The 25620-nt window shown below is 38.4% G+C and overlaps 1 protein-coding gene across 7 annotated transcripts in view; it reads right to left on the bottom strand.

Annotated features, from left to right (window-relative positions):
- The window catches only part of KANSL1 (KAT8 regulatory NSL complex subunit 1), a 183302-nt gene that overhangs the window by 44553 nt on the left and 113129 nt on the right, over nt 1–25620 (bottom strand). For 6 of the 7 annotated variants that reach the window (XM_064582348.1, XM_064582347.1, XM_064582351.1 and 3 more), the window contains 2 exons: nt 7787–7928; nt 538–642 (listed from right to left, as the gene is read on the bottom strand). In XM_064582348.1, coding sequence (XP_064438418.1) covers nt 538–642; nt 7787–7928 — 247 coding nt within the window. The remainder of the gene's footprint in view (nt 1–537; nt 643–7786; nt 7929–25620) is intronic. The other variant, XM_064582350.1, reaches the window with a different exon arrangement.

Consider the following 25620-nt stretch of genomic DNA (forward strand, 5'->3'; position numbering starts at 1 on the left):
GCTCTTGGGATTCAGAAGTTAAAGAAATTAACTGGGTTTTGAGAGAAATAGAAAAAGAGAAGGAATCATGGAAGAGGAAGATGTGGACTAGGCTTTAAGGATACAGAAAATTAGAGAAAATGATGGCTTTACTCTCATTACAGAGTTAAAGGGGGTAACTCAGAGAGAGCTCTTCCAACATCTTTTTAATGTCCAACCTCTAGTCCAACCTTTTCATTTCGTAGTGTCCCAGAAATACCACCAGAGCCACACGGTTTCCTGATTCTCAGTAACACTCCACGCTGCCACACTTGCTCTGGCTGTGTTGTCTTGAGTTAGGAGCTGCTTTTAAAATCAAGGTCAACTACACAGCTGCAGGAGGGGCCCTGTGCCACTCTATTCAGGAATTCAAGCCTTGAAATGCCGAAGGTGATAAAAGGGGATATAGTCCTTTCCTTCAGCCAATGCCAGGATCCTTGTTACGGAGAATAAACTGTGTACTGATGCAAACCCCGGAATTCTCACTCATTTCCCCCCTTTTCTGTCTTTTATACTTACCAATTTATCATTCCCATGATCTGTCTTCACTTCAGAACTAAGCGGAAGGAATAAGTCTGTTGTTGTATGCTCTGGGGGAGGTGCCTCCCCGAGAACTATCAAACCCTGCAAGACAGAGAGAAAAGCAGCATAAGGGAGCGGTATCCTAAGTCACAAATTTAATTTATGAGTTAATACCACAAGAGTTAGGGGCAGGGGACTGGTATACCAAAGCCCTTTTCCCTTTTCCTATGGTTCTGAAACAAAAACACACACTACCAGCAGCTTTGCTTTCCCAAGAGTTATTTCAACATAAAGCCTAGCAGTAGCAAGGAGTAAGGCCCAAGTCAGACCCAAGCTTCCCCCTTTTCCCATTTGAATGCTGTGACCTACATAAGCTTGTTACCTTTAGCATCTTTTAATCTGGAATCTTGAGCAGAGTATGGTACTTTATACTGTATTATTAACTAGATTATACTGCAGTAACAGCAGCAATGCAATTTTTCTAGGTAACTTGATCACAGATGTGGCTTAAAGATTACCTTAAATGCTACAAATATAAATGTTAAGTGCTACAAATATAAATGATAAGCCAACGGAATTAGAGCAACCAAAACTACTACACGAAATAAAGGTGGAACAACACTGCAGTCCCTACAATATATTACAAACCAAGAACTTAAAACTGTTCCAAAGGCACCTGCTTCTCATAAGCATAAATAACACTCCAGGTTAGGTTCCTGCTTCACAACCTCAAAGTCAGATCTTACATTCAACCCAGGAAATAAAAAATGTAAAAAAAGAAACTTAAAACGGCTCCACAAATCCTATCCAGGCAGCAAGGGCCCAGCTTGGAAAGACAGAAGTGAGCTTACAGTGTAAAACAAAAAGCCACACACATGACTCTCACCGTGAACTCAAAGAGAGGTAACCAAAACCAAGTTTTGACACTGTATAACAGAAAGACTGGGATGAAAGTAACCAGGGCTTTGTGTCTTTGGTTCTCCTTCTCTGATCTAGAAAATAAGGAGATCTGAATGATAAGACTCTCTTAAAGGTAATTTTGTATTAGAATCACCTGGGGAAACTTACCAAGCTATACCTGCCCAGCTTCAACATCAAATCTACTCTGAGTCCCTGGGGTTAGGGCTGGGTATTTGACATTTTATAAAAAGCTCCACTACTAAGTCCTAAGGCAAGCTCTAAATTGAAACATATTAGATTTGCTTAGTCTTGACTCAGCATCAGAATCCCCCAGTGAACATCCTAAAATATGGATTTCAGGACCTAAAGATTCTGACTGTATCAATTTGAGCTCCCTACACAGACTCTTGTAAGCCAGTGAACCAGATGATCCATTCCTAGGGTCCTTTCTACCTCAAAAACCTCTATAAAATAGGGGATGCAAAGAGATGAAATGGGGGAGTGGGGGACTGCTATTAAGAAAAAACAATGGAATTCTACCTGTTCCCCCCCCCCAAAAAAAATGAAGGAAAAAAAAGTGTTACAACACCCCCACCCCCAAGCAAGAGAAACAACACTTACATATCCTGGAATAAGACTATGACTAGCCTATGTAGAAAATGAAGTGGTAACTCCTCAGAAAGGGAGGCAAAGACCATTAAGAAACGTTTGCCCTAGCCTTCAAAATAAGTTTATCCGGCTAAAAGGACGGCTGAAAAAGATTTTCTTCTCTCAATCACAGCATAAAACAGACTTCATAAACTTTACCATGTCAAAGTAAAAACTATTCGCAAAAACCAGTTATCTTGCACACTATTCCCTTCTTAAAATAGTGCACTCAACCTCTTCTCTGCTTAAGAGCCCTGGTTACAGTTATACCGGTCTCATGATCTCCTAGAAAATGTACGTATATGAGGTTGTTGCCACTGAGAGGAGGGTTATTACAATACAGTTACTAGGTAAATAAATGCAATTAAAGGTTACAATACTAGCTGCTCTTATGTCCTTTTCTTCATATTGATTCTGCCCTTTAAAAATATATTTATCCAAAATGTCATTCATCCTTTCAAAGAGCTTGTCAAATCCAAGTCCCATCTCCTTCCAAGAAAATGTCCCTGGTTAACTGAGCCCTACTTGTTTTATCTACATTACCGGAGTTGCTAAAGCATCCGTATTATGTCCCACATTCTGTGTATTTGAATCTCATTTCCAGAGCAGAATCTTGGGCCAATTTATTTACTACTGCCTTAATTTATTTATTAACTAATGTTAAGCCCCTTAAAGACTTAGACATAATACAAATATATTTGAATCCCCCATATTCCCTAGCAGAATCATACACCAAGAAAGGAAATGTGTAACAATTGTTTTTTGAGTTTTAGGTTAATTTTTTTTTTCCTTGAACAAGAATATTAAGTTTATATTAATTACAGCCAGAGCCTAAATAATCCAATTACCAGGTATAAAGTTACTCCCTCAATTTTTTTAGGTGAGAAGGTAAGTCAGGATATAACAGCCACTATTTTCCAGAGAACACTTTTTCCTTAAACCACTGAGTAATTTCTTAAACACCTCTCTGAAAGACAACAAGGACACTCTCCTGAAACTTATAAATAAGACCTGGTAGGGACCACTTATTCCCCATCATTTTATAGACCCAGAGAGGATGGAGGTTGAAGGTCATGTCAACAGGCCAATCCATGGCAGAACTAGGGCTAAAGACTGGGTCAAACTACTCTTGTTCTTTCATTCATTCAAATCAAGCCACCAATTATCCATTTACTGACTTTTTTTTTAGGGGCTGGGGATACAGGAAAGAAGGAGAGACATTTCCTTCCACCCTGTATCCCCATCCAAACCCATCCCTGAAAGTGCTTACATTCCAATACTGGGGAAGACAAATAAACAATATGAGTAAATAAATTTTATGTAGTACATTAGAAGGTGTCAAATGCTAAAGGAGGACAGTGTGAGGATTAAGTGGGAGTGGGCATCTCAGGGCTATTACTGCACTCTAAAATAGACAGCAAACTCACAGAGGCCAAGACACAAAGACAGAGAGTCTCCCCATCCTTCACCACCGCTCAATTCAAAACCAGGATCATGCCCAGGCCCCCAGGCCTAGAAAACTCCTACATAAGGATCCAAGAAATTGGGATGGGTCATAGCTGCATGTTGTCATAATATATCCTTATAAATTATTCCTCTGTGGAAACACAAAGCTGTCCTACAGAAGTCAAAAAAAAAAAAAGAAGAGAAAAATAGTATGAACCAAAATTGAAAAAGGAAGAATTGATAGAAGAAATTACGCTAAGCCTAATTACAAAACAGGGCAAAAGAAAGCAAGCAAAAAGGAAAGAACAGAAAAAAACTTAAGTTGTAGACTTAACTGCTTCTATTTCACCAATTTCATATAATACATGGAGTCAAAGTACAAGATTAAAAAACATTACCTCTTAATTTATAATACAGAATTAAGATGTAATTTCACATGCCCCCCTCCCCCATCTTAAGATAAATCCGTGATCTCACTGCAGATCAGTTCCACAGGAACCGTCCTGGGTTACCTAGACAAGACATAGCTTTCCACAATGCCCTTATAACCCTGTAAGATGGGAATGTCAACTGCTTTACATCACTTTTGAAGACAAAGGCGTATTTCTAGGCTTCTACTATTCTATTCAGCTCCTTTTCTATCCAGAAACTTCAATGCTCTTCCGCCTCTCATTCCCAATAGTATGTCCATCCTTAGTTAGCAACTGCTGTGTAATTTCACAGATCAGTCAGAAGAGATAAAAGAAAAATGGTATGTTTTGTATTAGACATGGATGTTGAAGACTGTGTCTCCTTTAGCAACAGAACCCATTTGGTCCCTGTGCCTTCCCCCTCAGTTTTATTTGGCAGGTATGAAATCTCAAAAAAAAAAAAAAAAAAAAAGCTCGAGACATATAATGAAGACAAAAGAACAGCAGTGTTAGACAGAAAATGCTTTGGAGTCAAATAAATAGCTCTGAGTTCAAATTTAGCTCTGCCTCTTACAAATTTGTAAGCTGTAAGATTTGCTCTGTGCACTAAACAACATACATGAACATACCTATCTATGTATATACTCCAGGTACATACATTGTTTTCCTTTATCATTCTATAAGGCAAGGGAACATCTTTAAAAAAACAAAACAAAACAAAAAAACTTACTGAACATGAAAATTAAAATAGTAAGGAGCAATGTACAGAGGAGCTCCTAAACACTGTATCCTTTTTCCAAAAAGCAACAGGAATCATTACTCCCAAAAGAAACTCTCAAGATTCTCTCAACCTGGAAGTTAATACTTAATTTCTGACAGAAAAGAAACTGGTAATCAACTAGTGGTAGTTCTCACTTTTTTTTTTTTTTTTTGGAATATGTCACTTTAAAAAAAATTAATGTTAATATGCTAGAGAGTAAATCCTTAAAAAGAAAAAGAAAGCTTCACCCTCTAATTCCCCAACCTAAGACAAATTATAACACTCTACAGTTGACCACCAAACCTAGATTCATCTCATGAAAAGGCCTGTACTACCCAGGCAATCCTAACAAATCTTGGAGCAGGATAGGAAATGGGAACATCAATCCACTTTACCAAAACATAGGCAGTTAAAAATTTTAATAACTCAAAAAGCAGGCAAGCTCTTGGAAGCAACTACCTTGAGCAACAGTCAAATTCTTGTACCTCAGCTCTGAGCTCATGTTTACTTGACCATGAGCAAACTGCTTACCTCTCTGACCCTCCACTGGTTTACCTTTACATTTGTAAGTAATAGTAAAACACTTAGCACAGTGCCCGGCATGCAGTAAATGCTCAAAGACTTCTATTATAGTGATATGAGACCAAATGCATGTTAATTTACCTTCGGGGTAAATTTTATTGCTTACATGTTATACAGGCTTGAACGGTATCTGTCTAAAATTTATGTAACCTAAAACCTATAAATGTATCCTTACTTGGAATTAGGGTCTTTGCAGATATAACTGGGTTAAAATGAGCCCTACTGTGGGCCCTAAATCCCAATATGACTGGTGTTCTTTTAAGAGGGAAATGTGGGCACAGACACACAGAGACAAGATGCCCAAGTGAGGACAGAGGCAGAAATTGGAATGATGCTTTAAACGGAGGAACAACAAGGACTACCAGCAACCACTAGAAGCTTAGAAGAAGCAAGGAAAGATTCTTCCCTAGAATCTTCAAAGGGAGTGTGGCCTTCCCTATACCTTGATTTTAGAATTCTAGCCTCCAGAAAATAAATCTCTGTTGTTTTAAGTTTACCACCCAATTTGTGCTGTTATGGCAGCCCCCAGAAACTAATACATTTGCTTTAAACAGACATTGTATAAATATAAATAAAGTTGTCAGTTTTCAACATATGACTTGTTAGGATTATCATTCAACTTTTACTCTTCCTATCACAATTTTGTAACAGACACTTTGTATTCAGACTGCAGACCAAGAAAATACATTATAATCTTGAACATCTTATTTTACAGACCATGAAAATGGAGATTCAGAAAGGTTCAGTGACTTTTCTTCCCAAGCTTATATAGCTATATGGTAGCAAAGACAGGACTAGAACAAAAGATTATCATCCCCAAGCCTGGCATTTCTTTAATACATTATGTTCTGAATAATAAAACTCTTAAAGAGTCAATATATCCACAAAACTCCAGAATAACCACTTTCCAGATATTTAGAAATATCTAAGACTTTTGAAAGTTTCCTAAAACTGCTGTCATTATTGCTGAGTTATGAGCTAAAGAATAAAACAGGAACCAAAAGTGAATTAAGAATATCTTCTCTGGGGCCCTGGCTGGCTCAGTCAGTGGAGCATGTGACTCCTGATCTCTGGGTTGTGAGTTCGAGCCCCCACTGGGTGTAGAGATTACTTAAAAAATAAGATCTTAGGAGGAAAAAAGTCACACACAGCTAGTGAGACTGTAAACCGAGGGTGTTGCCAAATTACTTCTATGAAGTATGCATCAAGGATATAAAAGTATCCATGATATGACTTTTTTTTTTTTTTAAAGATTTTATTTATTTATTTGAGAGAGAGAATGAGAGACAGAGAGCATGAGAGGGAGGAGGGTCAGAGGGAGAAGCAGACTCCCCGCCGAGCAGGGAGCCCGATGCGGGACTCGATCCCGGGACTCCAGGATCATGACCTGAGCCGAAGGCAGTCGCTTAACCGACTGAGCCACCCAGGCGCCCATCCATGATATGACTTAGCTAAAGATGTTTATTATGGTATGCTTTATAATTTTAATAAAGGGTATAATTAAAATAGTTGCCAAGAAAGGCAACAGAATATAGCCAATAAAAATGTTTTCCCAAAAAAACAACTAGAAGAGCACTCCAGTGGAATTTTTGGAGTAAAAGCTTAGATGACATATATGGGAGGCTGCAGAACTTTAAACTGTCATCATTTTATTGTCAGTTGGTCATCCTTTAACTTTTGGCCTACTAATTAATTTAATGCATAGAGTCCACACAGTACAGCAATTCTCTGAAGACTGCGACCAGCAGTAAGGCAAGACAAAAAAGTGTTGAGACACTTATTTAAAAAAAAAATTCTTTAAGAATGTAAGCTCCACAAAAGTAGGATTCTTATTTAACCACTGACCCTTCTAAAGCGTTCACGGTAGGCACTCACCTATCTGCTAAATGGACGTCTCTTCCATGTACATTTATCCCTCAGTCAAACCCAAACTGAGTAAGGGACTCTTTTCTAAGTTGATTTTTAAGAAGAAAAATTACCACAGTGTCACTATCAAAGATAAAAGGTAAGAATCAGGACTCTGCAGATCGGAGGACACAGAAAAACCAAAATCCCAAACACCAATGTCTAATTTCACTGGAACAGTCTTTCAGGAAAAATCCTGTTTTTCCTTAAGAAAGCAAGGGAAGCTTAGTGGTAAAATAGAAATGCATCTAAGTAGAAAAAGCAAGATGATATCCTCAGTCTTCATTGCTTTTCCATAAATATAACAAATAATGAGTTACATCAATGGCTTATATTATATAGTTGCTTTCTTATGTTTCCTATTAGCCCAAATATAAGAACTGTTTTGTTCTAAATGCATGTTCAATTTAACATTATATTCTAATAGTGTTGTCTGCACTATTCTAAACATCAGGCCCTTAAACAAATTAAACCACTGTATCAGATCATATTAAACCCTTCTCTTTGACACAGTTAAGAGTCATGGAGGGATTGGGAAAAAAGGATAATGGTAATTTTTAGCTGGGCTGAAAAAGACCAGACATTTATCTCTTACCTTATTAGCACGTATCTGTTTGTAAATATCTGTTTGCTGCCGAATTCGATATTCCAAGTCAGAAACATGAGCCTGAAGCCAGTTCCAGCGGCTGACAATAGCTGCTCGGTCTGCAGCCCATCTCCATTCTGATCTGCGTCTCCTAAAAGGAAATAAACTGAGTGAAATTCAAGAGTAGAAGCAACATTTATACCCAATGGGAATGGGAGGATTTTAACATCTAAAGGCCCTTATGTCACCCACTCTAGTGCCAAGAAAAATCCAAGACTTTATGTATGTATATATGTATGTATGTCAATCACAGGACACACATGGACAAAATTTCACATATAGATACTTCCCAAATTAACTAGTTGAAACTGCCTTCTAGTATCCTGATACTGTGGCAATTTCAGAGGAGACACAGAAGTATTCTCAGAAGTCAGAATCTCAGGAGATCGAGAAGTATTTTCTACTTTTACATAAGACATATATAAACAATAAAGATTATCTACACAGAAAATCCAAAAGACATCACAAATTATTAAAGCAAAGAATTCAGCAAAACTGTAAAGATTGGCATACAAAAACTCAAAGTGTGCCAACAAGTAGAAAATATTCATTTTTATAAAAAGCACTATTCACAACACCAAACATGATACATACAAGATCTTTAGAGAAATAACAAAACCTGAAAACATAAAGACCTATAAAAATGAGATACAATTTTTTTAAGATGGCAATTTTCACATGTGTATAAATTCAAATAAGTTCTAATCAAATTCCCTACAGGGTTTTTAATGGAAGCAGATGAAAAGATCCAAAAATTCACAAGGAAACAAAGACCAACAGTAGAGAATTCTCAAGAAAATATGATGGAAACTTCCTGGCATTACAGACTTACTGTAAAGCCATGACAATTAAAGCAATCCAGAAAGATAAAAAAACCAGTGAGACAAAATATAAGGCCCCAAAACTTAGAACTGGATATATAAAAGGGATGACATCCATTATCAGTGGGGAAAGATTGAACTATTCAATGAATAGTACTGAAATGGTCAGTTCTTTACATAGAAAAAAGTAAAATTAGTTTCCTTCCTCATTATATAATTCCGTAATTTTGGAATTCCTAAATCTGAAAAGCCAAACTGAAAGAAAAGTATCTTTGGAAGGATTCCTTAAATAAGACAACAAAAAACATTTTAGCTAAATTTCAACATACAATAAAGTTAAAGGCAAGATGCTGTTTGGTAAGATTAAATATCAGAATATAGAACAAACTCCAACAAAAAGGTGAAAAAACGGACAATCTAATAAACGATAGATAGAAAATTCATGTAAGAGAAATCCAAATGGCCAATAAATACATAAAAATACACCCTACCCTGTTAAAATTTTGGTTAAAATATTAGTATCAGTCAAATATTAGGAAGCTATTTCAAACCCAGACTGGAAAAACCAAGTTTTGGTAAGATGTGGAGAACAGCAATTCATACACTGCCGGTAATAAAACCTGGCACGTCTGCTTCTGGAAAGATAATTTCAAAACACTTGGCTAGAGAGAAAAATGTGAATACCCAACCATCATGAATTTCTATTTCTAAGAACAACACCTGCACATCTGCATGAAGAAAGAGATTCACTGCAGTAGAGTTTGTAATAGCTAAAAGTTACAATCTAATTTGCTAAAATAGGGAAATAAACTAAGAAATAAGTTGTTTGAGATAACACATTAACAGTATAAGTAAAAGAATTTAATGGACTACTGCTTATTAATAATTATAATATGTATCAACATGACTAAATCTCAACAATATGGAATGGAAAAATTGTAAGAAAATTAAAAAAGAATAAACATACAATAAGGGCTGTTACCAATACATAAATAGTAAATGTATAAAAACATGCACAGAACTGATATTCAACAAAGTTAGGATCAGGGTCCTCATCACCCTGGGAAGGGGAATGAAGAAATTGGATTTTAGCTCTCTTTAATAACGAAATGTGTGATTCCTCTTTAAAAACAAAATTCTGGGGTGCCTGGACAGCTCAATTGGTGGAGCATGTGACTTTTGATCTTGGGGTGGTGGGTTCAAGTCCCATGTTGGGCACAAAGATTACTTAAAAAATATAATAAAAATTAAAAATAGTCTGATAGAAATATGACATTCCTTAAATATCAGAGGGGGTATATGGCACCTGGTATATTCTGTAATCAAGGTATTTCATAATCTTCCATAAAATTCTTTTCCAAGAAAGCAGCGATCACATTGACTATGTAGCCCCACCTCCAATCAGGATATACACACTCACTACTAAAAATTTTAAATGGCTGTAAGTGAACTTTAACATAGTTTACTGATGAGATTAAAAACAAACAAAACAACATAATGTCGGGGCGCCTGGGTGGCGCAGTTAAGCATTTGACTCTTGGTTTCAGCTCAGGCCGTGATCTCAAGGTTGTGAGACCGAGCCTCTCGACAGGCTCCATGCTCAATGTCTGCATCTGCTTGAGACTCCCTCTGCCTCTGCCCTTCCTCCTGCTCCCTCTCTCTCTCAAATAAATAAATCTTAAAAAAAAAAAAAAAATGTCAATGAGAGAACACATCTAACCACAGCAGTATTAGAAATGAGTTAATACTTAATTATACCATTATAATTAAGACCAAGGTTAGCAATGTGATATTTTACTTTTATGTGGTCCAAAAATAAGCCATTCAAGCCAACCAATGTGATAAAGTATTATCCAATTATTTCTCTTTTAGAAAGAAGGCATTTTATAGTTCACTAACCTTGATGGAATCAGTACAAGATATAAAGATACTTTTTTATTTTTTAAAGATTTTATTTATTTATTTGACAGAGAGAGACACAGCAAGAGAGGGAACACAAGCAGGGGGAGTGGGAGAGGGAGAAGCAGGCTTCCCGTAGAGCAGCGAGCCCGATGCGGGGCTTGATCCCAGGACCATGTGATCACAACCTGAGCCGAAGGCAGACGCTTAACAACTGAGCCACCCAGGCGCCCCAAGATACTTTTTTAAAAAGTATAATTATCTGAGGTGCCTAGGTGGCTCAGTTGGTTAAGCATCTGACTCTTGATTTTGGCTCAGGTCATGATTTCAGGGTTGTGAGACTGAGCCGCAGGTCTGGCTCTGGGTGGGCTCTAGCGTGCTGGGCATGGAGCCCGCTTAAAGATTTTCTCTCTCCCTCTGTCCTCCCCCCCCACCCCCATCTCTCTCTCTCTCTCTCTCTCTCTCAATAAAGAAGTGTAATTATCTGGTTTAATGTTGGCTGCAGGTCTAGTTCTAGCCCAAATTCAGGAAAGAACCTCAAGAAGTTAAATATAACCTCTGGATCATTCCTGAACTATAAAAATGCCCCTCCACCTTTTTTATAAGAGGCAAAGCTAGTTAACCTGTATACCAAATTTCCAACTTTCATTCCTCTACAAGGTTCACCTTCCTATCCTGCTAAATCTCTTGGTTTTATAAGTTCATTTCATTCCCAAAGCTACCACAGCACCAAATGTCTGTCTACCATATCACCACTGGGCTACTCCAATAAACCTCCTTAGCTACTACTCCTAACGTAAGTTACACACTACTTTTCCTAAATAAACTCCCTTCAAACCTCATTACTTCCTGTCACTCTTATGTGTAAGGAACCATACAGCTCCTCTGTGGCTTCTTTTCAAATCCGAAGTCTTCAAGAAAACAAAGTATAAGGGAAGTCAAATATTGTAAAAGCAATTCAAAGACAAAAAGTGATTAGTAAAATTAACACAATGTTCATTTAATGACAGTTTATTCACAGACAAATTTGTTTTAACAACTGACAGTGGCTAGCCAAAACAAAACCCTAATGTTGAATACTAAAGCAAAGGAAAGAAAATTTCTTGGCAGATTTACAGTGCTTCGTCCTTAGTCACCCTTGATGGACAACGAATCCTGGCAGCCTCTCCCAATGATCCTGAACTTAGCTCATAAGCCTTGTCACGACAGTGTTCCAGGACACCAAGCACTCTTAATTGGCAAGAAAGATGAAACCTATTTGCTATCTCTGAATTTAGACACATCTTAACCAAAAGCATGCATTCATTCATTCATTCATTCATTCATTCATTCATTCATTCGACTGAGAGAGACACAGCAAGAGAGGGAACACAAGCAGGGGGAGTGGGAGAGGGAGAAGCAGGCTTCCTGCAGAGCAGGGAGCCCGATGTGGGGCTCGATCCCAGGACCCTGGGACCATGACCTGAGCTAAAGGCAGACGCCCAACGACTGAGCCACCCAGGTGCCCCCAAAAGAATTTTTTTCCTTTCTTCTCTGATGTCAAGGGGGAAAAAAACACAACAAATAAAAACATTTTAAAATCTGTTTGAAAGTCTGAGACTAAAAAAGAGAAGATTACTTAAAACATTTCAGTTCACAAGAACTTTAATGAATAAGTACTATTTTTCTCTGATATTAAAGAACAGCCTTTGCACGCGAGCGTACACAAACACACACACACACACACACACACACGAGTGAGGGAGGAGGGGCAGGAGGAGAAGGAGAGGGAGAAGCAGACTCCCGCTGAGCAGGGAGCCTGATGTGGGGCTCAATCCCAGGACCCTGGGATCATGACCTGAGCCAAAGGCAGACGCTTAACCAACTAAGCCACCCAAGCACCCCAGTATCTTGTGTTTGTAATAGCAGCAATATGGGCAGAAAGCCGAACTATTAGCAAAGGTATACAGTTAACAAGTCTGAGGTAGCTCTGAAGATGTTACCACACTCCAGTGACAGAGCAGAACACCACAAAATATTATTGTAAGAATAAGATCTTCACATCTAACCTTTCCCCCCCCATAACAAATAAAACATGTCACAGAAACTCAGTTTACCAGAGGGAGAGGTGGATTCCCCCCAATGTTGAAAATGTAAATTTATTACTCTGATAATTTACAGATCAAAGAGATATTGATTTAGTATTAGTCGTACAGACTTCAAAAAAGAACATATGACTAAGGCTGCACAGTGATAATTACATCCTGAATTGGTTTCTAATGTAGTCCTTGTGAACAATGAAGAAAAAGATATGGATTCCAACACAGATGAGTCTTTCAATTCTTTCTTGTTGCTTATCCTTTGCTAACAATTCGTGAAGTAATTGTTTTAACTTCATCGCCTATACAGGACGCTAGAATGCCTTCTAACCTATTATTCTGCTGTGTACTACTTTATTCCAGTTTGTACCAAAAATGTTTGTCTACACCTACCAGGCTACTGCCTGAGAATTCATTTTAACTCCTATTCTGCCCCTCACTTTTATAAACATTTCATTGGTAAATTTGCTTTCCCTCCGTGTGCTATATGAAAATCCATTAAAATTTTACATTATGGATTGATTTTTGGTTACCTAAATGCAGGGAGATACAGTACCAATGTTCCTTTGGTAATACCACATGAATAATACATTTTAATGTTGCCAGCTATGTACCAGTATCTATTTGTATAAAATAGTATATGCTGTATATATAGATTTCTTTTTAGAGGGTTAGAAGAATATTATCACATATCCAGAACTTAGGGTATTTTATAGGATCCAAGAATATAAAATATTTATGCTACTCACTTGAACAAAAAATCATTTCCTCTAAAAAAGCTCTTATATTTATAAACACTTTGAAACTATATAGTGGAAAACACTTGAAAATTTAGGGTTCAGCTTACATGTTGGCCAATGTAGAAAAAGAAAAAGTGATTTTTGTCTTTAATTTTCTAAAATCACCTTGAATGGTAATGTTAATGGAAATGTTTCATTAGAAGAGGAGTAAGAGATCAACACAGGGACTTTTAAGCTCCTCCTGTTTTTATTAAATTAGGAATTATACTTTGACTCCTCAAAGATGTCACTGATAAAAACTTTTCTATTGTACACTGAGAGGTAATGATCTGAATCACTTAACTCAGAGGTGGTTACCATTGATTTTACTAAAATAAAAGCCATTAAGGAATGTAATTTCTGCTAAGAGAAAAACAAGAATTTGCAATATTACTAATGTATCAACTCTTTCTATTTGATAAACCGCCACAGACAGTAGAGCAACAAGCAGCAGTGACAGATACGTCCTTTTTCTCAAAGATAAACTACAGCAAAAGCTGACTTATCTAAAAGGAAAAGTAAAGCTAGGCACTGAACCATGTCATACTTGACCTACTGCTGTCTTTAATGAGATCACTTAAGTTCTATTCCAAGATGGACAATCTGTTAATCCAGCAGAACAGCGCTTGGTGGATACTACTTTCCCCTGATCTAGAAATATATATATGGCGGGGGGGGGGGGGGGGGCTGGTGGTAGGCAGAGGGAGAAGGAGAGAGAATCTCAAGCAGGCTCTATGGTCCCAGCGAGGAGCCTGATGTGGGGCTTGATCTCACAACCTTGTGATCTAGAAATTTTTTAAAAATCTCATTAAATAACAATGAACAGGCTGGAAAGACCTGAACGACGGTAATAATTCCTCTTTGATTCTGATTTCATTTCTATTTCCAGTTCTTTCGCTTTATGTAAAAAAAAAAAAAAGTTCTATTAACAAATCAAAAGTAAAATGTCTACAGCCAAGTTACACAGCATAATGTTGAAAAACTGGCACACAAATTATTTCAGAGTTCTGTGCTACTTCCAAGTGTTCAAGAAAGTCTGAGACACCTAGATTCTGAAATCTCCAGGTTCTTTAGATGACTTATAAAACCAACAGAAGCGGCGCCTGGGTGGCTCAGTCGCTGAGCCTCTGCCTTCGGCTCAGGTCATGATCCCAGCGTCCTGGGATTGAGCCCTGCGTCGGGCTCCCTGCTCGCCAGGAAGCCTGCTTCTCCCTCTCCCACTCCCCCTGCTTGTGTTCCTGCTCTTGTTGTCTCTGTCAAATAAATAAAATCTTTAAAAAATAAAAAATAAAAAAATAAAACCAACAGAATAAAGTAAGTAAAGTTGAGATCATCCTTGAACATCTAGAGCATACAAACAGTTGCTAGATTCACAGTATCCAGGGAGTTAGGGTCACAAGAACAGAAAATCCTGACATTATTAAGAGCCACATTAAAAATATATGTATATGGACACCTGGGTGGCTCAGCTGGTTAAGCGACTGCCTTCGGCTCAGGTCACGATCCTGGAGTCCTGGGATCGAGTCCTGCATCGGGCTCCCTGCTCAGCGGGGAGAGTCTGCTTCTCCCTCTGACCCTCCCCACTCTCATGCTCTCTCTCATTCTCTCTCAAATAAATAAATAAAATCTTAAAATATATATAAGTATTCACTACCTAGCTCAAAAGTAGTATTGAAACAAATAGGTGAAGGAGCAGGAATATAGGTTCAACCCAAATTCTTACTTTTATTTACTTTATGTGATCATAGACATGAAAACTGACCTCTGGAAATAACAGCAACATCAGCCTCATGGGAATGTGGCACTCATAAAATGATATAATCCTAACTGCAAAGTACAATCTGTGTATTAGAAAAGATTAAACAAACATAACCTTGGATTCCAATTCTGTATCGTAAAAGATACAAAAGAAGGGAAAAGAGGAGAAATAAAGAAATCTCTAAGAGGCAGAAAAATACAGGAAATAGATGATGTTTTCAGTTATCAACAGAATTCTGAGTCTGAGTGCTGGGCTTCACACTTATCTAAAGAAGTTCCACTCTAAACAGCAAAACTGAAATACAGTTGACCCTTGAATAACATGGGGGTTTGGGATGCCAAAACAACGAATTACCTGTTGACTGAAGCCTTACCAGTAACAAAAACAATTAACACATATTTTGTATGTTATATGTATTACATACTGCATCCTTCCAATAAAGCTAGAAAAAATATTTAAAAAATCGTAAGAGAAAATACATTTACAGTACTATATCGAAAAAAATCCACATACAGTGGACCCTCCCAGTTCAACACGTTATATTCAAGGCTCAACTATAGTTCATTAGAACAGATACTGTATTCAGTAACAACTTCAATGACATTACACTCTGCCCAAATTTAGTGAGATGGAGGATATAAAATAAAGGGGGGGGGGGGAGTATACCATCAAATATCCTTCATGTTTAGGCTGTAAAATAAAACTTAGATGAGAATGGGTTAAGAAGCATTTTGTATCTGTCATTCTAACTGGTTATATCAGCTTTCTAGAGAGGTTTGTAGTAACAGGAAACAAATCTACCAGAGCCAATTCTAAACTTCCAATTCATCCTGATAAAGACTCTGGGGTGAGAGGTGTGGGATGGGGGGTTTGAATACTTAACCCCTTTGTCCTACTGTTTAAACCAGATTACCTCTGAAATTGAAGAGATTTGTTTATTTTGGCAAATTATGTAAGCCAAACTTTCAACCACCAAGAACTCTTCCTCTCCCCCCCACCCCCGCCCCAGTGCCAGTGCCATTTAATAAATATTTAAGCACCTATTATTTATTACCAGGGATTATACTAGGTGCTAAGGATAGAGTAGTAACAAACAAGAACTGTGGCTCATTAAGCTTAGAGTTTAATGGGCAATATAAATGTTAATAAACAATCATGCAAAATGTGAGGTAAAAGATTTTAGCTATGACATAAGATCTAGGTTGAGGGATCTAGAAGACTTCTCTGTGGTATAAACATTTAACCTAATAAGCTCCAAAGAATAAATCAGGACATGGACAGGCAAACTTGCTCAGGATGAGAGGTCCCAGGGGGAGGGGGATGTGGAGATGCATAGAAGATACTAGGGATTGTGGTATGTCTTCAGAAGAAATGATATGTATACAGGTTCTGTACCTGGAGCTCAAACAGTAAACAAGCAGAAAAATGCACTGGAGTTGACACTGGATATAGGTAGGTAGTAGGGCCAGATCATACAGAACTCTGAAACCCATGTTAAATTTTATGAAACAATATTACGCAGTCCTGGTCTTGGCCTATGTTCTTGCATTTATCTTGGGCTCTTTTGTTTGTTTTTAAATTATTTTTTAAAGATTTTATTTATTTATTTGAGAGAGAATGAGAGAGAGAGAGCATGAGAGTGGGGAGGCTCAGAGGGAGAAGCAGACTCCCCGCTGAGCAGGGAGCCCGATGCGGGACTCGATCCCGGGACTCCAGGATCATGACCTGAGCCGAAGGCAGTCGCTTAACCAACTGAGCCACCCAGGAGCCCTCTTTACTTTTTAAATGAAAAATCTCAAATACAAGCTAACAGATAAAGAACAGCCACATAACCATCAACTAACTTCAGTAATTAATAACTCTTGGCCAATCCTATCTCATCTATAACATCTACCCCCAATCCCCGTGGATTAATTTAAATCCCTGCCATCAGACCAGTACATCTGTATGTATTTCCATGTGTATCTCTAAAAGGTAAACTCACTTAAAATACAGCATACTATATACTATGCTCTATGTATATACACACACACACACACACACACTATCACATAATCTATAAAACAGTTAATTCCTTAATGTCAAATATCCAGTTATTGGTCAAATATTCTGGACTGTCTCAACTGATTTCTCCAATTTGAAAATCCACACACTGTATTTGGTTAATACATCTAAAATTTGTAACAGATTTCCTCTTTTTCTCCTTACAATTTATTTGTAGAAGAAACAGAACTATTTGTCCTTTAAAATATCCCACATTTATTTTTATCCTTGTCCCAAAGTCCACACTTTTGAACTTTATAAACTCAACCTCTAAACTACTTTTAGTTTGTTATTTAGTGTTTAGTACAGATCAACAGATAAATTATTTGTACTTTTGTACATTTAATTTTTTACATGTTTAAGACTGAGACAGGGAAGCCTGGGTGGCTCAGCTGGTTAAGCGTCTGCCTTTGGCTCAAGTCATGATCCCAGGGTCCTGGGACTGAGTCCCACATTGGGATCCCTGCTCAGCGGGGAGCCTGCTTCTCCCTCTGACTGCTGCTTCCCCTGCTTCTGCTCTCCCTCTCTCTGACAAATAAAATCTTAAAAAAAAAAAAAAAAAAAGACTTGAGATATGTACTAAAATACACCCAACCTTTCAAGATTTAAGGTACTCCAAACTCTTCTCAATGCCCATTTGTCAGACTTTATTAATCATAGTAACATTTACATAATATGTAAATCTGCCAAACACAGTAAAACAAAAAATGTTATAATTCTCCAACACAGCCCCTGAGTAGCAGTACTCAGGTCAATCTGTTTGTCATATCCAATTCAAGTTTCCAACCTGAAAATATCCAGGAACACCCACCTCCCTCCAGGGAAATCTTTCCCCTGGAGAACTGTATCTCAGAATTCATTACTTTGTATTCTTCAAGTTTACTCTGATCATCTTATTTTGTTATTTATGTGTTCTCTATTTCCAAAGTCATGTCATGAAGACTTTGGTCTTCAATTAGATTATCCATGCCTCTTTATGGGTACTACCATGTGTTTTAACTGTAGATCAATTTTCTTTTTTTTTTTTAAATTTTTTTTTTAAAGATTTTATTTATTTATTTATTGGAGAGCGAACAAGAGAGAGAAACAGCACGAGAGAGGAGAGGGTCAGAGGGAGAAGCAGGCTCCCCACTGAGCCGGGAGCCCGATGTGGGACTCGATCCCAGGACTCTGGGATCATGACCTGAGCCGAAGGCAGTCGCTCAACCAACTGAGCCACCCAGGTGCCCCGTAGATCAATTTTCAATGACATCTGCATACATGTAGTTTACAAATGAGGAATTCCCAGGAAATTAAAAAAAATATATATGAGACCGATTTAGCCAATGGTTTGTACTGCTTAATTTTCAAACTGTTTAAAAAACAAAACAAAACAAAAAAACACCCACCTAACCAAAGCATAAAAGACCCAGAATGCCTTTGACACACTGAAGGGTTCCAACAGAGAAAAACACAGCATGACAAAGAAGGATGGAAGTGGCTTATAGTTCTTCTTGGCTGGCTGTAGGACTAGACACAGAATCTGAGCACGAAGATTCGGAACAAAACACTGGCCTAGTTACTGTGTCTTTTTTAGAGAATAGGACTCTGTTATGTTTCAAGAATAAAGCAAAATGACAAAGTTAATACAGAAAGACTCTCCGTTATTCAAAGAACTGCTACCCCAGAGTGGCTCCTCCAGAGTGAGCCAATCAATTTTCTACTTCTGTGCCTACAGAGTTCATCTTTTTAGAGTGGATTCCATTTTAGAACCTTTCAAAATTCAAACTGAGGTCAGAATATTCAAATTCTATATATGACACTAATTCCTCCTTTGAAAATCCTGAATAGTTAAATAATCCCACTTGTTCAAGAGCTATAAATTAAAGTATAAGTGTAGCTATTATTTGGGGCACCTGGGTGGCTCAGTCGGTTAGGCAGCTGCCTTCGGCTCAGGTCATGATCCCAGGGTGCTGGGATCGAGGCCTGCGTCAGGCTCCCTGCTCAGCCCTGCTTCTCCCTCTCCCTGACACTCTGCCTACTTGTGCTCTCTATCTCTCTGTCAAAAAAAATGAAAACCTTAAAAAAAAAGTTAAAAAAAAAAAAAAGAACAGCTTTATTTGATCTAACTCACTCACCTAAGCAAGAGACTGACAAGGAGCATTATCTTACAACTTAAAGTACCTACTGTAAAGCAGCAGGGGGCTTAGAAACTTTCATAATTATCACAACATCTCAATAAAAACTGAAAGAAAAACAATCTCCAATCTTCAGCATTTCCCAACTTCCCAGCCCTGGGCTTTAAAGTAGAGTGGAGGAACAGAAAAGCACAACGTATTGACAAAAAGGAGGAAGGAGGAGGAAGGTACACCAGCACTTCTTATTCCATGGGGGAGACTTGTTTCTGGCTAACTCTAGATCAAAGAAATCTATGGATTCAGCCCCTTAGATTAACTATGTAATAGGATTTCTATAGAGAAACATTTTTCTACTCACTTCAAAAACAAAGTACAGCTTGTAAGAAAGAATATGGTGTATGGAGTTAGTAAACACTAAATTCCAAATCCTGGCCCTGCCATTTAGCTACTTATAGTACTGAGCCAGCTAACTGAAAGATGTGGAAGAGCCAATGTTCTTATCAATGCTCAACTCTAGAAGTGATGTTCCAACTTTAGCATGTATAAGAAGTATCTGAAAGTTGAAGTGAGTCCCAGGGACTTGAATGAAAAGAAGCCTCTTGGATAGTTCCTATGCAACAAATGTGAAAGACCATAGTTTCAGAAACAGTACTCAAGAGCTACTGAGGTTTAGGCATCAAAGGACACATCTTGAAAAAAATGAAGCTGAATCAAAAATCATTTTGTTAATTTATCAGTTCTTAAACAAAAGAACTTCTGGTCCAGGCAAGACGGTGTAGACTCTCTTCTTCCAGCTCATCCCTGTAAAACACAACTATAAACCCTGAAAATTACACCAAGAGGCAATCAAAGAAAAACTCTGAAAGGTGGAAACAGGAAGGTGAACTGGTTAGGGACCTCAGGACTAGAAAAATGACAAGAGTAACAGGGCATCTAAAAAATCCCATTCAAAAGAAGGTAACCCAAGCCTAGCATTTCCTAACTTCCAACCTAGCAACAGAAGTGGCCTGGACAGGCTCATCATTCCCCTGATGGAACAGGAATACCACCCACAATACCAGGTAAGCTCTGCAGCAACAGAAAAGGGGAAGGATCGGGAGGTCAGCTAACAATAAGAGGCCAGAGAAAACATTATTACATTTCTCTCTTTCCTTTTTACAACAAAGATTCATTATGTCTAATCTCTCTCCCATTACCTCTTAGATCCAAGTTCTCACCCCCACTACTGCACTGAAACTGCTAGTCAAGGTCACCAATGACCTCCACTGTGCTAAATCCAATTCTTAGTCCTTATCACTCTTGACCTATCAGCAGCATCTAACACAGGTGATCACTCTCTCCAACTTAAAATATTTTCATAGGATTTTTCTCTTGCCTTTTTGAATTCTTTTTAAGACTCCAACCAGGGACGCCTGGGTGGCTCAGTCATTAAGCGTCTGCCTTCGGCTTGGGTCATGATCCCAGGGTCCTGGGATTGAGCCCCACATAGGGATCCCTGCTCGTCAGGAAGCCTGCTTCTCCCTCTCCCACTCCCTCTGCTTGTGTTCCCTCTATCACTGTGTCCCTCTCTGTCAAATACATAAATAAAATCTTAAAAAAAAAGACTCCAACTGCCCACACCTCTCAATGTTTTTTCCTACACCCACTTCCTAGGGGATCTTATCAAATATCATAGCTTTAAGTATTGGCTATGTTTCTGACTCTCAAATTCTTATTTCTAGCCAAAACTGCTCCTCTGAATTCCTGATTCCTGTATATACCTGCCTCCTCAACAGCATTTGAAAATCTAAAAGGCATCTCAAACTTACTATTCAAAACTGATACTCCCTCTTCCCCATCCTTTATACCATTCCAAACCTGCTTCAATTGGACTGATCTGCTTAGAGGTAAAAACAACAACAACAACAACAACAACAAACCACCTCTGTTATCCTTAACTTCAAACCCCGTACTCACCCCCCTCACAGACACCCTCCCACCCCAACACATAACACACATTCAATCCATCAGTAAATCTTATTGGAATTATTTTCAAAATATGTCTAGCATTCACAAACATTTCCTGCCATCTTCACTGTTACTTCTTTGGTCCATACTGCCCAGATTATTGCCAAGAGCCTCTTAAACGGTCTGGCTCTCATCCTTGACCAAATTCAGGCTATTCAGCATGAATACAGCAGCCAGAATGATGTTGTACAAAAGGACAAGTTAGAAGACATCACTCCTCCTCTCCCCAGTATCAGTTCTGGTTGCTTCCCATCTCTCTAAACAAAACAAAACCAAACCCTCCAAGTTCCTTACAATAACCTGTATGGCCCCAAATGGTCATGCACCACTTACTACCCATTCCATCCCTGCTTGCTCTCTGGCCTCATCTCCTACTCCCCTGGTTCATTCCTCTCAGTCACTGCTTTTACTACTATTCACTGAACATGCCAGATAAGCTATCAACCACAGGGCTTTTTTTTAAGATTTTATTTATTTATTTGAGAGAGAGAGAATGAGAGAGAGCACATGAGAGGGGGGAGGGTCAGAGGGAGAAGCAGACTCCCTGCCGAGCAGGGAGCCCGATGCAGGACTCGATCCTGGGACTCCAGGATCATGAACTGAGCCGAAGGCAGTCGCTTAACCAACTGAGTCACCCAGGCGCCCCAACCACAGGGCCTTTTAATCAGTATCCCCAAGGTGGACATCCTAACTTTCTTCAGGTCTTTTCCTCATAAGTCACTTCAATGAAGCCTTCTCTCTTCCCCGAACAAATACATTCTCTCTCTTTCCTTTCCATCCCTCCTCCTGTAAAATATTTTAATTATCTATCTTACTTATTGTCTGCCCCCCCACACACAGATACACTAAAAACCCCCTCTAGAAGAGTAGGGACTTTTGTTTACTATCATATCCCTGGTGTCTTGAACAATGTCTGGCATGCAGTAGGTAGTCAAACATTTGTTGAAATGGAGGGAGGAAAATAGGAAGGGAAAAAACAAAGGATAGAGGTTAGAACTATGACCCCAACTTTTCCTTGTAATACATAAAACCAAAGTAATCCTTGAGTGAAGCTAGCCTCTTTCTCATTTGGTACCAACAGATCTCCATAAGCCATTCTGGCCTCTCTTGACCAAAGCAGAAGACAAAACTATAGCCCACACTTTTAGTCCAAGTCTACACAGACCAGGGAAAATACTACAAAATGAAAACAGCCAGTAAGGTATTTATATGATCCATATTCTTAACACCAACCATATACAACTTGAATGATACTTACTGAGGGTACTATAAATGTTCCACATGCTCTTACAAATAAAACAAACTTCTCACATCTCAATTCCCACACTCTTTCAAACCATTTCCTAAATAGTTAGAATCTTGAATTGTATGACATATATAAGCTATTCTATTTCAAAGTCTGCTTGGCAACTTTTGAACATTCCTCCACATGAACTTGAAAACTGTTTTGTCAGGTTCTTCTTTACCATATGGTATATAAATCCACTCCCCACCCACCCTACCCATTAGGAATTAATTTTTAATGACCTAGTCAGCCCTCGGAGATCAAATCAGCTTGCAGTAAAGAATGACTGAACACACAATGCCCTAGTAATTGTGAGATATCAGTAAGTAGTGCTATCCATTACAGCGCTAAGTACAATAACCTAGCATCCGGTTAAGTGCTCAATAAATGGTAGATGCCACTGCCCTTAGTATTTCTGACTACCATACCTGACTGAACTAACTAGGCTACCAAGAGGAGCTCTGTGCTCTTCCATCTAAAGACAAGCTTTCCTTTTAGTAAATGTGAATTCCTTAAATACACTTGAGAAACAGGAACTTGACACCAAGTATCTTTTGCATAGGAGGGGTGTAGGGTGAGGAGGGAAATGGCTTCAGAGGCAGATTAGTCTGTAGTGGTTCCTCACTGAAAAAAAGTGATGATAAACACACCCACAAACTCAGGATCATTGACAAGTGACCACAATAATTGTTCATCTTAACTCAGTAAGAACCTGTTCTTGCAATACTTAAAACAAAAACAAAACAAAACAAAAAACCCAAGCACACGGGAAAAATTTTTTATGTGCTTCGAAAATAATGGCAATATAGCTACGTTAAAATCTCTGATTTTCAGGACGCCTGGGTGGCTCAGTCAGCTGAGCATCTGCCTTCAGGCTCAGGTCATGATCCCAGGGTCCTGGGATTGAGCCCTGCATTGGGTCGGGCTCCGTGCTTGGCAGAGAGTCTGCTTCTCCCTCTGTTCCCCCTGGCTTGTGCTCTCTCACTCTGTCAAATAAATAAAATCTTTAAAAAGGAAAAAAAAAAGAGTCTCTGATTTTCAACAGGACTACTGAGAAGAAGCACTCAGTGATCATACAGTACGATCTTAAGCTGTACTTCCTTTTACTCAGGTTTCCTCTTAAGTAACACAAATTGTAAAAATCACAAATGTAGTGCTTACTATATACAGAACACTGCACATCATATATTAATTCATGTAAACTTAATGACACTCACACAGGTATTATTTCATTATCACCCCATTATACAATGATGAATTTAAGGAAATTAATACAAAAATGTTGAGAAATTTGTCCAAGCTCACACTGCTGCTAAGAAGAGCCAGGACATGACCTCTCTACTCTGGCCCAGAGTTCTTGTTCTTAACAGTAGGGATAGTATAAATTTAAGAGAATATCCACTGCCATATTAACTTTTTCAGAAATTGTGCTTAATTCACTAAGAAAAGGCTCAATTCACTCCAGGTGCTTTAACAAAAATTCTTTCGGGCGCCTGGGTGGCTCAGTTGGTTAAGCGACTGCCTTCGGCTCAGGTCGTGATCCTAGAGTCCCTGGATCGAGTCCCACATCGGGCTCCCTGCTCGGCAGGGAGTCTGCTTCTCCCTCCCGACCCTCCCCCCTCTCATGCTCGCTCTCTCTCAAATAAATAAATAAAATCTTAAAAAAAAAAAAAAATTCTTTCCCTTAGTTATAAGACTCATACAGATTTTTAAGTTTCTTGATCAATCTCTTGATGATGCCAAGTCTAAATCTAAATCGCTCTCTCAAAATGTGCCAAATACTTTTAAAACTGAAGAAACCTCAGAGATTATCTCTAAGCATCTCAACTTTTAAAATGGTCAAAATGAGACCAAAATGGGGCCCAACAGAGTAAATGACTTTCCCAGCATCAAAAGTCAATCCAGTCAGTCAACCTCTTTAAAATTTTTATTTATTTATTTATTTGAGAGAGAGAGGGAGACAGAGTGAGTACGAGAGGGGGAGGGTCAGAGGGAGAGGCAGACTCCAAGCTGAGAGAGGAGCCCGAGGTGGGACTTGATCCCGGGATTCCAGGATCATGACCTGAGCTGAAGGCAGTCACTTAACCAACTGAGCCACCCAGGCACCCCTAGTCAGTCAACCTCTTAAAGCAAGTATCAGAAAAAGATGCTCAGAAGAGTCTGGCACACCAACACGAACTAAGTTACATTCTGATTTTCAAAAATTATTTTGGCTTAACTAATTGGTACAGGTAAACTATGACTCATACGTCGTCTTTTTAAAATTTAACAACTGTTTTACTGACTCAGAAATAAGACTACTTGTCAGTATGACCATCTTTGACATTTTCTTCCTAAATAAAAATATAGAAAATTAAGACTAATGATCTATTCTGAGAAATAAGCAGGAGCCATACGAGAAAAACACACACTTACTATCCAAATGGCAACATCTATACTGAACTAATAAAGAATTCCATCATTAAAGGAAGTCAAGCCCCCAATCTATTCTTTACTTGCATGGCCCTCAAGTTTTCTCACTTGCAAAATTGATCTCTAGGATCCTTCTAGCTCTAAAATTCTACCCATCTTTGCTCCTAAGTGTCACATTATAAACAGGAAGAGTCAACATTTTGTTCCCAGTTTAAGGCATGTTTGTATGTCCTGCAAACAAGGCCCCTACTAGTTAATTACAATAACTGGTGTGTCAAAAGTTAGCTCTTACGAAGTTACTTATCTTTATGCCACGGAGTTCCTGAACTACAAACTATGTAGCTATCAATTTGCTTACTGTTAAGAACCCTGGACCCAGAATTAGCCTAAAGAGACTCTAAGCAACCCAGCATCTAAAACTAGAACATCTACCTAAATGGGTCTGGTTAAGTATCAAAAAAAATCTTACTCTTAAATATGAATTCTAAAGAGGGAAGAAGGATACGGATTTCCTAACTTGCAAAAGTAAGACTAGAAAAAAATTTATCTGAGGTTCTTAAAGCACACAACCATCAAGTTCTCC

Source organism: Mirounga angustirostris, unplaced genomic scaffold, assembly GCF_029215605.1.
Source record: "Mirounga angustirostris isolate CCGP_5_RB_7025 unplaced genomic scaffold, mMirAng1.0.hap1 SCAF_17, whole genome shotgun sequence".
In the NCBI taxonomy this organism is placed as follows: Eukaryota; Metazoa; Chordata; class Mammalia; order Carnivora; family Phocidae; genus Mirounga; species Mirounga angustirostris.